Source organism: Trachemys scripta, chromosome 9 (genome assembly GCF_013100865.1).
Source record: "Trachemys scripta elegans isolate TJP31775 chromosome 9, CAS_Tse_1.0, whole genome shotgun sequence".
In the NCBI taxonomy this organism is placed as follows: Eukaryota; Metazoa; Chordata; order Testudines; family Emydidae; genus Trachemys; species Trachemys scripta.
Genome location: NC_048306.1, coordinates 59,239,521 through 59,255,654, shown reverse-complemented (window position 1 = coordinate 59,255,654; position 16,134 = coordinate 59,239,521). Strand labels below are relative to the sequence as shown.

Below are 16,134 nucleotides of genomic sequence, written 5' to 3'. Positions count from 1 at the left end.
GTGTGTCAATCAAACTTTGCTTGAGGAAACCCTGGTCTGGATTTGCAATCATTCATGCTAGATCAGGTAGTTCTACCGCAGGATAGCTCAGATAATTAGATGCAGGGCCGGCTCTAACTTTTTTCCCACCAAGCGAGGCAAAAAAAAAAAAAAAAAAGAGCGCTGCCGAAACACCCCCACTCCCGAGTGCTGCACCGCCGAAACAAAACAAAAAAAAACCTCAAGTGCCGCCCCGCCGAACCAAAAGAAAAAAAAACGAGCGCCCCCTGCCACCCCAAGATTGGCTGCCCCTTACAAGGTGCCGCCCCAAGCACGTGCTTGGTCGGCTGGTGCCTGGAGCCGGCCCTGATTACCAATGAGACAAGAATAGACTTGACAGAATTTGATTTTTATTTTTTATAGTTTTGATGTATAATATCCATGGGGTTTTTTTTTCTAAGCATTTTTTATTTTTATTGATTTAGCAATTTTGTGACATTATGGGTTTTAAGAATTTTTTTCTGAGTTTTATCTGATTTAAATGTTCACAGTTGTGGCAAATTATGTGGGTGTCAGACAAATATTTAATAACAGTAGATATTGAGTCTAAAAGTTAAAGCTTTATAACCATTAAAATATAAATTGTCAACATCACATATCAAAATATACAAGGTAAATACCCTCAAATGAAATGCTAATAAGTTCCAAAGCAGCATTTTTTTTTACTTTGCCGTTCTGTAAATTTTTATCATCATCTATGGAAATATTTTTTCATTGGTTTGTGTGCATACAGTGAAATCTACATTTAATGACCTATTTACCAATAAAATCTAATCTTTCCAAGCCTAGACATGAGCTACTCTTTTGTGAGTACAGTGAAACCAATTATTTTGCGGTACAGGGGAACCAGTTTATCATTGTCACTACACAAGCTTCTATTTCCTGTTTAGCTGACTGGTATAACAGGTGGCTGCATAGTGGAGAGACATGGATGGGAAAGAACAGACAGGCAAGCAGTGCAAATTAACTTTTATTTTCTTAGCACTGAAGCAAAAGATTCAGATTTAAAGAGCAGGAGTAAATGAAAACTCCTCAGCAATTCTCCTCTATTTGTTCCACATTCATCATCAAGCCAGAGCCAGCTCCAGCTTTTTTGCCACCCCAAGTGGCGAAAAAAAAAGAAAAAGTTGATTGAGCCGCCGCCGAAAGCGGAGCGATTGACCTGCCGTCGAAGTGCCGCTGAGGACTAGAAGTGGAGCGATTGAGTTGCTGCCGAAGTGCCGCCGAAGAAGAGCGGGACCGAAGGACCTGCCACCAAATTGCCACTGCAGACCGGGACGTGCCACCCCAGTAACATACGGAATGCTGCCCCAGGCACCTGCTTCCTTCATTGGTGCCTGGAGCTGGCCCTACATCAGGCAAAACTATTATTTTATTTTCTAGATATGGTGCTTTCCTAGCACTTGCCTTGTTCTTTTATATACTGTAGCGGAACATTTCCAGTCACTGAAACAGACTGATCACATGCGTTTCGTGCAGCTGGGCCTGTCAGTAGGTGGGCTGTTAAAGCATTGCACTCAGCTTGGTTTCAAACAGGACACTGCCATCTTGAAATCTAACCTAATGCAAAAAATAAATTACAAAGGTACAACAGCTGCTCACGCAAAGCACCCTGCTAATTGGTGTCTTTTTATATCCACATTTGCCTATTTTTAAAAATGTATTTCTTTTTCCTGTTCCTCTGGGGAAAACCCATAAGTACAACCACAGGAAAAAAAACAACCCACACATAGCTTTATCAATTGCACAAAGTAAATAAACTGAGAAAAGATAGAAACAATATTTTTACTTAGTCTCTCAGTTCTTCTAATCAGAGTGAATGTTTAGTTGTGTTTTAACCTGCATTGACTGACAGGACAGTAATCGCTAGCACACAAACGTTTGTTTCTCATCATGTTTACCCCTAGGCTGCACAACTAGTAACAAATGTATGTCCTGGAAGCTGAAAGTCAGACAGAATTTACTTTAAAAGGCAGCCAGGGAGGGAATGAGGGAGGGAATTTTTGGATCAACCACTGTTTGAGACTGGGCCATCTTAAAGCCAGTTGGACCTGTAAGAGAGAGATTCACCCAGGTCTCATGAAGACCTTTCCCACCAATGTGAGCAAAGGACATAGTCTGAAAATCCTGGTTCTAATTACAGAGGAAAACCCCTCTGGAGTCCGTTAAGTGTCTGAGCAATAGAAAAGCGCCAGGCATGGGATAGTTATTCTATTTTTTTGCTCACCTTTCTGATTTGATGGATGAAAACAGAATGTTGCCCAGATACCATCACATTGGCTTAGGTGTACAGACTGAGCGGCAAGTTATTTGGTTTCCAGCCAAACTGAGGATACCACCATGCAAAGCCATACTTCTTCAGAGATGCCAAATCAGCAGATGATTTATTATAAAGTAATGAGACAAACTTGATCCTGGAAAGAGGAGTCTCAGATACTTATTCAAAGCTGGGAATACACTGAGCCCCTTTTCTCTTCTATGGTGTAATGGCATAGGGCCATCATTAGGATAGATAGGTTAAGAATCAATGCAGTCTGTATCCTTAAGGCAAGTCAGCCTTATGTGAGACAACAGGTTCAAGTACTTGGAAACTATTGTGACATAATTAATGGTTAAGTAAGATCCCGTTGGTACTTTGCCCAGTATGTCCTCCCCTCTGGCTACAAAGCTGTACAGAGCTTGAATTCAGCTAGCCATTCACAAATGTTTGAGATTCCCTAGGGAAAGTTCTGTTTTGTTCTGGCTGTTCTTGGCTAATAGCATTTGTTTACGATACATATTTAAGCCTTCTATAGGGGATCTCTCCAGAGGTAACAAAGCACCAAATGCAGACCAACCACAGTCTAAGGCCTGGTCTACACTGGGGTGGGGGAGGGAATCGATCTAAGTTACGCAATTTCAGCTACGTGAATAACGTAGCTGAAGTTGACGTACTTAGATCGACTTACCGTGGTGTCTTCACCACGGTGAGTCGACTGCTGCCGCTCCCCCATCGACTCCACCTGCGCCTCTCGTGGTGGTGGAGTACAGGAGTCAACGGGAGAGTGCTTGGGGATCGATTTATCGTGTGTAGACTAGACACAATAAATCGATCCCCGCTGGATCGATCACTGCCCGCCGATCCAGCGGGTAGTGTAGACATACCCTTATAGGAGAACAGGCCATCCCAAACACACAGCCAGATATCATCGAAATATCTGCCACCAGGGCAGTCCTGTTAGGTAACTGGTGTTAAGGCTGTGGAAAAGAGGTGGAGTGGGTAATAGGTGCTAAAACAAGGCAAAAGCCCCAAATCCAGTCATCAAGACCAGACCAGTTGAAATAGATGACATATGCAGTGCACACTAAACTCGGGCTCTGACTCAGGTTTGAGCCCAAGCCCCAGTTCCATCCACACACAAATCAGTCTGACTCAGGTCAGCATGCACTCAGGACTCGGGTCCTAGGACCTTACTAGGAGGGTTGGTCAGAGCTTGAGTCTGTACCCAAGTCAGAAAGTCTGTGTAGTGCAGCATGGATGCATTAGCATGGCTGTGAGACATGGGTCCAGCAATTGGAAGCCTAAGTTTACAAGACAGTGTGGACACTCAAGCACGGGTTTGGAAACAGAGATTCCACAGACCTAGGTATGCCTTCCCTGGGAGGGAGTTGTATACCTCAGGATCCTCTATTGAATGAGACCCACTGCTGGTCCTGAACAGACTTAAGAACTCATTGCAGAGTTACCTCATCTGAATAACCGCCAGGCAATGAAATGTAGGATAATAAAGCACTGAAGTATCTTGGGCCCTAGAGGTTTATAGCATGCTGAGATTAGGAAAACATGCAGTGTTTTAAGACTGTGTCTAGATTTAAAAGTCTAGTGTAGACCAGGCAGTGTATATTTTAATCATATGCTTAGCTGAGCAAGATAAATCTACACATTCTAAAAACACACCTTTAAATCCTAATCTAGACAAAGTTTTAGCAATGTATTTTAACTATCAGTATGTTAAACAGCACTTCCCAACTAATATCAAAAGGGCAGTCATGTTGGAAAAAAAAAGAGTTGGCTGGTTGTGATCAAACCTAGGCTCCCTGCTAAAACACAGTCTATTCTCCAAGTCCAGACACAGCTTAAGACTCTGAACTGTAGCCTTTGCTGCAGTAGCAGTTAGCATAATTTTTGCTTATGACTGTTGTATTGATTTTGATAGAATAAATGGGCCCAGAGAGTCCATGACCATGTCATTGTACAACTTTAAATAGTTCAGCAAGGCTCAAGGTTTTGAGTACAGACATCTTGGCCTGCTTAATATTATGGCAAAAACCACTAAAAAATCCATGCCAAACTTTAGCAATGTATTGATCAGGACACACAAGGCAAGGGGTGATGAGCAGAATAGTCCATCCTCACGTTATTTTATTCACCAATCAGGCTTAATTTATGACCCGCCAATTTTTGGACCACTGATTTCCAGTTTCCCACTCCTTTGTTTACCAGGCACAATCTCAGCACAGTCCATGAGTTATATCAGTAGCCCTTTTCGTTTGGGCTAATTCAGTCTGTGTCCATGTTCATACCTTTTCCCATCACTGTTCATTGTTATGTAGTGTTCCAATCACCTATAAACCGTTAGCTGCCTTTCCACAGTTAGATGCACAATTGGGACAGGCCAGCGATCTCCCATTATTACAGCAGGGGACACACAGCAGACTCCCTTAATCCTATCCCAAACAAGCAGACACATTTGGCTACTTCTGCAGCCTCCAGAATGGCCTGAGAGCACTAGTTAACCCTGTGACAAAGGTGCAGAGGACCAAGGTGGAGGGCCAAGTTACTGGATAAGTCAGACACTGATAGCCACTTTTGATCACTGAAAGCAAGGTAGGGCAGCCTCTGCACCCATCTTACCAAACACAGCCATACTCCAGGCTCACACAATCTCTTCCTTCCTCTCCTTCAGTCTTAATGAGCCGAGCTTTCCAACCTCTCAGCCACATGAAAATATCAGCTGAATCATCAGATAGTCCATAATGGGGCAAAGAGGAGGTGCAGCTCTGACACATGAATAGGTAGAACACTGCACACTGGCAGATGTGACTGCAGCCAAGAGGGGTAAAATCAGATAAAGAAACATTAAGAAAATCATTCACTGAAAGCAAGTGAAACGCCATGGGGCTGAGGTCTAGAATCAAGATGCTCAGGGCATGAAAAACAATTTTTTGTCCAGGAGGAAATCAGCAAGCAGCTCTAAAAGGGAGCATGAAAACTCCAGCAAGTAGGTGCAGGATGAAACTAGTGCCGTCAGAGCTAGTCCGTCTAGGCTGTTTTATACCCTTCATTGAGCATCAGCTTTCTAAGGAATACAGCATGCAGAGCTGGCTTGAGAGTCTACTTTTATTAGGTGTTGGAGTAAAAATGGACGTAGCAGGCTGGTTTGATTTCACTGTGTTGGAAATTATAAGTAGGATGACCAGATAGCAAGTGTGAAAAATCAGAACAGAGGGGAGTCTTATATAAGACAAAGCCCCTAATTTTGAGATATCTGGTCACCCTAATTATAAGCAAGCAGTTCCCAAATTTGCCTTTTGTATGTATTTGCTCTCACGCTGAGCAGAGGTGCCTGCTGTCTGAACACTGCATTAATTCTGTATTCTGGGTCCTTTTGTTTTTACCAACTTGTTTCAGGCAGGAGTATCGTCCATGGACTGGAGCCAAGCCGTCAAAGCCCATAAAGACAAAGCAAGGCTTCATTATTCCAGAAGATCATTTTGTGCAAGAGACTAGCTACAGGGCAGATTTTAAGGTAATTATACTTTTTTACAAACCCTGGAGGCCTTTTGAAGAGACCCCAAAGAAAATTCCATACCCCTTACATATTACCAATGCATTGTGGTTAGAAACCAAACCATGACTTGAGCAAATGCTCTTCCCTCAATACACATCAGTCACCTCTTGTTTTCAGAGATACCTAGCAGAGGGTCTTCATAACTTTTAATTCAATGCTAAGGACAAGATTTTAAACTACATAGGAGTCAGGAAGTTCAAAATTATGGTTCCCACAGTAATCTTGACTCAGACATCTTCTTGGTCCGAAGTATTGTGTTACTGTATACAATCAATTTAATACCATCTGTACATGTGCAGTGTGGTCAAATTATGCTAACAATGATGTTAATTGTGTTATCTGTTAATGTTAGGGGATGCTGTGAAGCACATCTAACTTTGAACCTCCTGATTTGTGCATTTAAAATCTCAACCCTAACATTAACACTGCATTGTGTGCACAAACCTATGTTTGTAGGTATGCATGAGAGTGACTGTGGACACTGGGGCCACCACCAAATAAATAAATAAATAAATAGAACTGAGCAGCTATCGACAGAGATAGAGACTTCAGTCTACTGCAATATCAAGATACCTGTTCTAAGCAGGGAGTAAATATGCATAGAAGCTGGGATCCTAGAAGTGTTAGATTCCCTGAGCGTTTTCATCCTGTTTATAAGGCACTGTACTATGCTATATAACAAGCTTAAGCTTCCTTGCCGACAAAGCAATTTCAAGGGATGCTGAAAAACCTACAAGTAAATATTCTCTCTCTGTTCGGGACTTTTCCTAAGTCTCTCCTTAAACGTGCAAGGCAAACAGCATCCCACCAACTGAGAACGGATTACATGTGAGCAATACCCTACGCTGCAGCCTTCTGCAATGCTGAAGCTGCAAAGCTGGCCACAAGATGCACCATCGACCTTGAACAGTAGGTGGACATGGTCTAACCGGCAAGACAGCCTCAACACTGCTGCAAGGCAAACCCAAGCCGTCAACTTCCCCCTCTCCTGTTTGCTCTGAGGGGTATAGGAAGGTTTCCTCTGGTTTCTGTGGTGCGGCAAAATGGGAAGGACCAGTGATGCAGACTTATTAAAATGATACATTTTAAGGCTGGAATCCCTTCCATCTCACAGATGGGAGAAGATGAAGTTACTTTTTTCCTGTTCACCAAAAAGTCCTCCCTCCACGAAGCCTTGAGCTTAGAGAAGCCCCAACAACTAGAACTAGAATTAAAAGCCAAGGAGCTTGGAAAAAGAAATTTCAAACTTCAAAAATCTGCTCTGTGTTTTATTTCTGTAGGAGGCCTAGATCCATATTTCATCCATCGCTGTCGCATTCAAATACAACCAGCATTGGCCATAAACTTGAGACACTGGCCATACAGCAACAGCATGTAGAGAAATCTAAACCTGGCAGAGGTGGTAGGGGTGCCACGAAGCAGTGCGGCAGGGCTTACATCTATGTCTGCTCTTCTGCTGAGTCCCCTGGCACGGTGACATCTGATCATCTTAAACACAAAGTGGACCCAAGCAGATCTCTGTACGGCTCTCTCTCCCTTTCTGCCATTTGAGGAAGGGTAATTTGGGAAGCTAGGTGAAGAAATGGCTGTGCAACGTTGCAGAATCCAGCCCTGGCCACAGAATTGCTCTCCATCTTTGATTAAAAGTAAATAAATACATTTGTTTCTAGCCCTAATCATTACAAAGAAAGCCTTCCAACTGTGAACCCAATTAAATAACTGCAGTGGGGTCTCCCTGGTGGTGACTGTCCCATTCATCTCCAGGGGATGTGAACTTAGAAATCAAATGGGGGCAATTTAAATGTCAACACTTAACCATTTCACTGCGGATTACTTTAACAGGAACATACAGCTAATGTGCTTATCCTTTAATCGCAAATTGCCTTCTCCTTCTCCTTTCTGAGCCGCTAAACTTCCAGCTTGCTTCAGACAATCCCTGCAGTGCAGTTATATGTTTGCAGTACAAAATTCTGTAGCACATTGAAAATGACAAATGTAGGAACAGCATAAAATTGAATTTAATATCAAGTCCACACAAGGGACACGGTACTACTTGCATTATTCATTTTCATATTTAATTCAAGAGCAGCCTCCAGCCCTTTAAAAACTTACTTGAAGCTGCCACTGAATCTCCAGTCTGTTGCACTGGGGTGCTGCAGAATGAACAGGCATTTCAGCAGAATTTAGGTCAAATTGGACATGGGAGGACAAGGAGCCTGGACTACAGAATCTGTCAGAATAGCAGGTACATGGTACCACAGGAAGCACTGTCATCACAAGGGGCTGTGCTATCAATGATTGAGGGGAAAAGAGAAGAAAGCATTACGGCTGAGCACCACAGACTGTTGATTTTCCCTAGCAAGAGAGAAGAGAAGAGAACAGTGCACAATACGAAGGCTAAGATTTTCAAAGCCACCTGGAGGATTTGGACTTCCAGTTTCCACTAATTAGCTGATTCCATATCCCGATCCTTGCTGAATTAGACTACCTCGTGCTTTGCTGAGAACCCGATTGAAGCTGAAACAATTTACCAACTCCCAAAACATTTCATGGGAAGTTGAGCAGGCTTGAAAATATCTCAGCCTAAAATGTCAAATAAAGTTGTGTTAGCGTCAGTCCTGTTCTCAGCAAAGTACAAAGTGTTTCAATACAGCCAAACTTTTTTTGGAAGGGAGAAACAATGTCTGGGATGTGGTATCAGCAGTAGGACTCAAAGAGATTAAAGAAGAGCGAAAACAAGTGGATGTGGAATCCACAAAGAACTCTCCAAATGAATATCAGAGTAGTTTGCCTTGTTTGAGCCTTTCATAAACCAGAGTTAAAACTCATGGTGTGTTTGAACATTAAACTTTGGCCACAGCTTGTGTGATCCTCACCAGACATTATTACAAGAGTTGACATTCTTATGGAATGCAAAGATAAAGGGTCATAAGTTGCTAAACTGGAGAATTCTGGGCCTGCTGAAAGAGGAAAGAGATGGACAGAGACAGCAAGATTGTAGAGGGGGGAAAAGACCAGTTAGAATCTCCCTGCCTGCAAGCATAGGTTATAATACTCAAACAGAGCACAGAGCTGACCAAAATGTTGCAGTGAAACAAAAAAGAACTTCCAGTGCTTCCACGTGACCTATGGATGCCATGGGCTGCCGTGGAAGAGACCAGTTACAGACTCAAAACAGCACTTACTCCAGTCATAGGCGCCAACTGCATGGGTGCTCCAGGAAAAAAATTAGTGGGTGCTTAATACCCACCGGCAGTCAACTTCCCTCTCCCCCAGTGCCTCTCGCCCGCCGCGGCTATGCTGATCAACTCCCTCTCCCCCCCCCCCAGCGCCTCCTGCCTCCTGCAATGAGCTGTTCCACAGCATGCAGGAGGTGCTGGGAAGGAGGGGGAGGAGCGGGGCTGGGGCACACTCGGGGAAAGGGGTGGAGAAGGGGTGGGGGTGGGGCCTTGGGGAAAGGGGCAGAGCAAGGATGGGGTCGAGGGTGGAGCAGGAACAGGGTCAAGGGCAGAGCGGGGACGGGAAAAGGTGGGACAGGCTGGGGGCTTAGAGGAGGGGGAGGAGTAGGGGCAGGGCCTGGGACGGGGGGAGGGGGTGAGCACCCCCCGGTAGAGGGGAAGTCAGCATCAATAACTTCAGTTATTGATCTGAGGCAAAGATAAAATCTGAAACACATATGCATAGAGAGAAACCACCAAAGGCACAAAATATTGGCAGTAATGGCCCTGTCTCCCAGAACAGCAGAGTACAGAGGCTTTTCTATCATACCCAGCAAAGCAAACAGCATTACTGTGAGGAAAGCAATAGGTTGGCATGAAGATGCTGCTTGGAAACAGCTAGATCAGACAGAGTGAAGATACATTTTGAAGTCACTCATGTTTACTCAGCCATAGAAGACCTTTAAAAACCATTCAGGCTTTTCCTTTTGCCCAAGCCCCGGCTTGGTTACACGTGTGTGATTCGGTAACATAAGAACAGCCATATGGGGTCAAACTAATGGGTACATCTAGTCTACTGGCTTGTGCCAGATGCTTCAGAAAGAATTAACAGAACAGGGCAATTATTGAGTGATTCATCCCATCATCCAGTCCCAGCTTCTGGCAGTCAGAGGCTTAGGGACACCCAGAGAATGGGGTTGTGTCCCTGATCATCTTGGCTAACAGTTATAGAATCATAGAAGATTAGGGTTGGAAGAGACCTCAGGAGTTCATCTAGTCCAATCCCCTGCTCAAAACAGGACCAACCCCAACTAAATCATTGATGGCCCTATCCTCCATGAACTTGTCTAGCTCCTTTTTGAACCCAGTTATACTTTTGACCTTCACAATATCTCCTAGCAATGAGTTCCACAAGTTGTTTTACATTAACCTGTACGTAGGATTTAGCTAGGGTTTTCCAGCTGTTGATCTCCACAGTGGCTTTGTTTGTGATATTATTCTGTTCACCAACATTTAAGACTCATCCCCAGAGGAATGCGGGGGAAAAAAAAAAACAGATCAATAGCTAATTTCCTTTTTTCCATGTCCTGTTCTTATGGCCTTGCTCCTCTTCCTCACTCCTCCAGCAGTACTGTTAGAGTAATTAGGACCAAACAAAACTTACATAGCTGGCCTCAAGCATAACTATCTTCTGAAGCCTGGGCAGAAGACACAAGTAAAGACAATTCCATTTAAATTCAGTTAGTCTCTTATTATGCTAAGAGATAGGCTCTTTAGCTACCCTGCGTCAGTAGGTACCATTTGTTCACCACAGTGCTACACTTAGGGTGAAATCCTGGCTCCATTGAAGTCAATAGGAATTTTGCTCTGGAGTCATCTCTGCCATCTCTCTCACAGTCCCTACTTGAAGAGCATACAGAATATTCAGTATAGTTAACTTTTCTTCCTGAATGCTGCATGTGTGTGCCCAGATTGCAATACATACAGTACACTTGCTATTCCATAAAGCACTGAGCTCAGACATTTTTAGAGAGGTTTCTTGTTCGTGTCCTCCAAGCAGTTCAGACTTTGCACCATGCAGATCTCTCCTCCAGTCTCTTACTTTAATCAATCACTAGTCCCGTGGTGTCTTTGCCTTTATGTTTGTGTGAAACAAATGTTAGCAAGGATTTGTGAAAGGGTCAGCAGTTCACTCTGTGCACATTGACTGGGAATCCATTAGCAACCTGCCAGCAAGAATCACTCAAACATGCTCGTCTTGCTATTGTAGACCGCACCTCCAGTCCTACCTGCACCTTAACCTTTAACTGTGTTGAAGGACCCAGTTACAACGAAGCAGCCCATCCAAACTGTTCTGGTCTTGCAGTGTGGATCTGATTGAACGGATTTTTTACAGTGCCCTGGAACTGTGCTATAAAAATGGTTCAGTCTCATCTACAGTTCCAGACCAACCTGTGTCAGGGGACTATTGTATGACACTGTCCTCCAACGTGTTTTATTTTACAGTGGAGAGGAGACCAGACACATTTGGGCCAAGAACCCCCATGATTACTGTACCCAGAAGTGGTGCTAATGCATATTATTTCCCCCTTTAGATTCCAGAAGCGAAGACCAAGTTTTCCCCCAACCCTTCTGCGGTTTTCCAGGCTCCTTCCCGTATCCTCAACATGTGAACTTGGATCCGGTTCACGTTCAGGCAGCTTAAATGTGGGTTGTTTGTAAAAATGTCCTGCTATGCAACTTTCATGAAGGGTGTTAAGATCAAAGAGACAATATCAAAAGCAGCTACAGTGAGTAATGATATATGCATAATATCTGTGAATACACAAATCGCAAAGCACTTGATTTGGAACTGGCAAAACAGACTGCAAGGGATGACCTAGTTTTTGTAGAACCAGGCTCATTACTATGCCAGCTGGTATCACATTAAGAGATTGACTTTGGGCAGCAAAGACAGTATTGCAGATAATGCCCCTACACTTAGCTGCATTGGGGGGACGAAGGGGGGGGGGGAGAATCACAAATGGAAATAACTAAAGCCAGTGCTATCTAACAGACCTGTCTACAGTAGGTCAGTGAAAGAGTTGGTGAATGACCCAAGCTGACTTTTGAACTTGTTTTTATTTTTTTTTAAAGTTTGAAATAAACAAGCAAGCATCTCACACATACATTGAAATACTACACCAAATGGTGTAGCATCTGTGACTGGCATTGATTTCAGTGGTGTTTTAGAAGTCTTTTGGCATGATGATACTCTTTTTAAAAGAAAATCAGACAAAAAGTCACTGGGGCTTCATGGCTGAAAGCTGAATATTTCAAAGTTGGAAAGCCACCTTAGGTGGAGTTTGAATTTCTGAAGAATAAACAACAATAGCATGAGAGAGAATCAAGAAAGTCCTGTCAAACAACGCCTCAACTTGGCTCTTGGCTGACAGCAAACTCACTAGGTCAGCTCAGATAACTACTGTGGATTGTATGGGCCAGAAACTAAAATGTTTATGGATGTAATTTGTAATGGTCATGCTTAAAGTGTATGTATATAGCGTACGTGGATTTTGCATAATGGAATCTGAAGATTCTTTAATAAAAGGATATACTTAGACTTTTATTAAATGTTAACTCTTTGCTTATGCAAGATGAAAAATATATTGCCTTGAAAATCTTGAATTATTGCCTGTATATTGGTAATGCTAGTGCTAAAAATAACCAGAGATGAATGTTACATGGATACTCTATTTTAAAAAAAAAGTAGAATGTAAGTCATACCTTCATTTTTAAAGATGGACCATTTTAAATTTAATTATTCTAAAGATTACCTTTTTTAAAAGATAACTGATGTGGATTTAACTTTTACTCATTCTGTTTTAATAAACCATTTCCTATTGCTCGTTCATCAAGATTGTGATAAACTTAGAGTTTTTATCTAACGGGTTTATGCAATATAATTCATCTATTTCTAATTTAACATTTTTCCTAATTTTCTTCTGAAAATGTCACACAGAAAAAAGTTATAGTTTGTGTGTTAGAAATTTGTCTATTAGAATGAAAGGAATTGTTACCCTCAAACTTGAACAGTAATCAGTTATTCATTCATCTGTAATGAAAGTAACTTTGATAAAATGGGAAGTTACAGAAATTTTCTCTTAACCTTTTCCGAGCTCAAGTCAAAGGCTGGTTTAATGATCCTTTGGACTATACAAACACACTCACATTGCCAATCATCTCCGTAAAAGCGATTCTTGAACTGGGGACTGGTGGACTATATTTGAAATTTACCTAGAAGGTACAATATAGGGATTTAAGGGAGCCACTTCCATTAAAACTGGTATGATTGAGCCACTAAGACTCAACCATGAGTAAAGCTAATATGCCCATTAATGTGAGTTTCTTTGGGATGGGGGATGAAATTTCTTGCACTCTTCAGATTTTATGTTGGGACTTATTGTCTGATGAATTTGCAGTATTTAACATCAGTACTTGCAGAAAAAATCGATATTATATATTATTTATTTATTTATTGGGGTGGGGGGAGGAGAGAGAGAGAATCATAATTTTTTCTGGAAACTGATGGAAATATTCCAAACTGCACTAAATGTTTTGCATGTTAAATGTTTCTAAAGAAAAAAAATGTATAATCTGCTTGATTAATCTGTTTATAAAGTTTTTAACAGTTCAGTTTCAACAGTTCAGTTAATTTCACTCTTGGATTTTACTATTAGCAAAAAAACCCAACACATACTGCCTACTCAGTTTCTTTTCTTAATTTACTATATTTCTACAAAACAGTTGTAAACAAACTGGTAATACATGAAGCTTGTATTTTATCAAATGGACTGAAAGTTAATTTAATAAAATGTATTTTGGCTACTGGTTCTTTTTCTAATCTTAATTTTGATGTAAAACATAGCATTGCACATTGACCTTCAACAAAAAGATCTGTAACTATTTTTGTGTAGCTGTGTACTTAGACACACACTGGTCCACAAGACAGTCACACTAGGCTGTCTCCTAAATCACTCAAAACAAAGAGAGAAGTCCAAAATAATAGAACTGAGCTGCCTGCCTAGAACAACGACACTGAGGCTACATCTACACTACAGGGGGGAGTTGATTTAAGATACGCAAATTCAGCTACGTGAATAGCGTAGCTGAATTCGACATATCGCAGCCGACTTACCCCGCTGTGAGGACCGCAGCAAAATCGACCTCCGCGGCTTCCTGTCGACGGCGCTTACTCCCACCTCCGCTGGTGGAGTAAGAGTGTCCATTAGGGGATCGATTGTCGCGTCCCGATGGGACGTGATAAATCGATCCCCGAGAGGTTGATTTCTACCCGCCCATTCAGGCGGGTAGTGTAGACCTAGCCTGAGTATTAGACTGGTTGAGAGAGGTGGAATCACTCAGTCGATGTTATCATTGTCTTTGGATGCTGCAGTTTATCAGACTGGGAAAGATTAAAAAAAATCCTGCACCACATCATCAGAACCCCTCAGAAATCCTCAAGGGGAAAAGAAAGAAAAAAAAAAAAAGCCATCACAACTTACATGGGCAGTGGGAACAAAATCACCACTTTACAAATCACCCAAGAGCAACCTCACTGAAGTAGCACTAAGGACAAAAGTTATAATTTCTAGTAAGCAATATTCAGACTTAATTCTCTGCCCTTTTTGTAACTGCATTGAGCTAAAAATTGATCAGATGATTGTATATTTGTTTAAAAAAACACACACACAGCCTGGTTAGTTCAGACTCAAGTTCAATTATATTCAGGTAACATGTTCCCATGTAATTCAGTTGCTTTAGATACTTTATACCTCACAATATTTACTGGTGAATGAGCACTGGAATACTTGGCAGTTCAAACACTATGGGAATAGTAATAAGTTTAATTTTTTTTGCCAGTTTTGATTACCTTGAAAATTAGTTTTGTTAATGCAAATGTTGCAGATGCAGAGTTCAAAGTCAGAAGATGCAGAAGTTAAGATCCCCTGATGTCTGTTAATCTGCCTACATTGGCCATGGATACTAGTTTATTGCAGATATTTAACACAGTTCTAAAAATACTGCATATGTACAGCAAGACCAAGTCCACATGCAGTAGGAACATCACTTCTGCATTTTTTGACTTCTTTTAACTATGCAACCTTTACATCTTATTTATCAAGTTTCTTTGAAAAAGGAGAGAGGTGAAAGTCCCACCAACTTGCTATGAGGCACCACATTCACATTCACGTCAGCCATCTTAAGGTCCATATTGTTCCTCTCTGCACAGCTGCAGGAGATCTGGAGAGAGGGGAGAATTCAACCAGAGAGCAGAGAAGAGGCACCAGAATCCCTAGTCAGGGAAGTACTCAGGACCTGCAGAGTTTGGGGCTGAGGTGTGTGTGTGTGGCTCATGCCACTAGGAGAAGAACCCTGAACAGCCTCCGCTCCCCTCTCCCGATGGAACTATGTGTGGGAAAGTCCATGACTAGATCCTCATGGCTTTTTTCTCTCTCATGTCCTCTCCTAGGGCTATTTCTGCAGGAGGGCTCAATCTGGCTCAATGTCCCTAAGGTGTGTACACGCTTAAATCAAACACTGACAAATGTTCCACCCCTCCACTCCCTAGGGTTGCCAACTCTTCAGGATTGGCCTGGAGTCTCCAGGAATTAAAGATTAATCTTTAATTAAAGATTATGTCATGTGATGAAACAGCCAGGAATCCATCCCACCAAAATTGACAACCCTACTACCCCCACAAATGAGAGAGCACACGCACAAGCAGTGAATCCTAGCATAGCATCTCAGGATCAATGCAATTCTTTCCTGTGCATTCCCAGCTGATTTTTAATCATTCATAACAATCAACAGCCAACCAATTATTTCTCAAGCTTAGATGCAGACCTAAGGCTGCTGGCAGAACTATTTACATGTTCCAAGGCTGCAGCATTTGTATACTAGGTGTGTTGGGTAACAATCCTTTTCAAAAAGGAAAAACATTGAGCTGCAGAATTCGTGGCAGTTTATGGGATTTTCCTCAAATCTACTGGTGATCGTTTCAGAAAATGACGTATGTGAACACAGGATTATCCCTGAGATTGGTTTGCAGCCTCGGCTACAGCTTTGACAGCCAGAGATTCCTGCTGATAGGGAGAGGGTAGAAGGGGGCCCAGCCAGGGCCACCCCTCTGCCAGAACCACCCCTCTGCCAGAACCTTTCTGAACCCAGAATTGTGCAAGGAAGACACCCACCCCCCCACTCTGAGGGCACTAGGATCCAGGCAGCGCCCCCCACCACGTGCTTTTGGGGGAGAAGTGCAGAGAGGAGCCAGCCAGAAACTCCAG

At 42.5% G+C, this 16,134-nt stretch overlaps 1 protein-coding gene across 2 annotated transcripts in view; it reads left to right on the top strand.

Moving 5' to 3' along the window:
* MAP6D1 (MAP6 domain containing 1) overlaps positions 1 to 13,781 on the top strand; it is a 32,979-nt gene extending 19,198 nt beyond the window's left edge. The window contains exons 2-3 of one of the 2 annotated variants that reach the window (XM_034782327.1): positions 5,711 to 5,828; positions 11,404 to 13,781. In XM_034782327.1, the coding sequence (XP_034638218.1) occupies positions 5,711 to 5,828; positions 11,404 to 11,481 (196 nt within the window). In that variant the 3' untranslated portion in view covers positions 11,482 to 13,781. Of the gene's footprint in view, positions 1 to 5,710; positions 5,829 to 7,150; positions 9,094 to 11,403 lie in introns of those variants that run through there. The other variant, XM_034782328.1, reaches the window with a different exon arrangement.
* Positions 13,782 to 16,134: the final 2,353 nt, after the last annotated feature.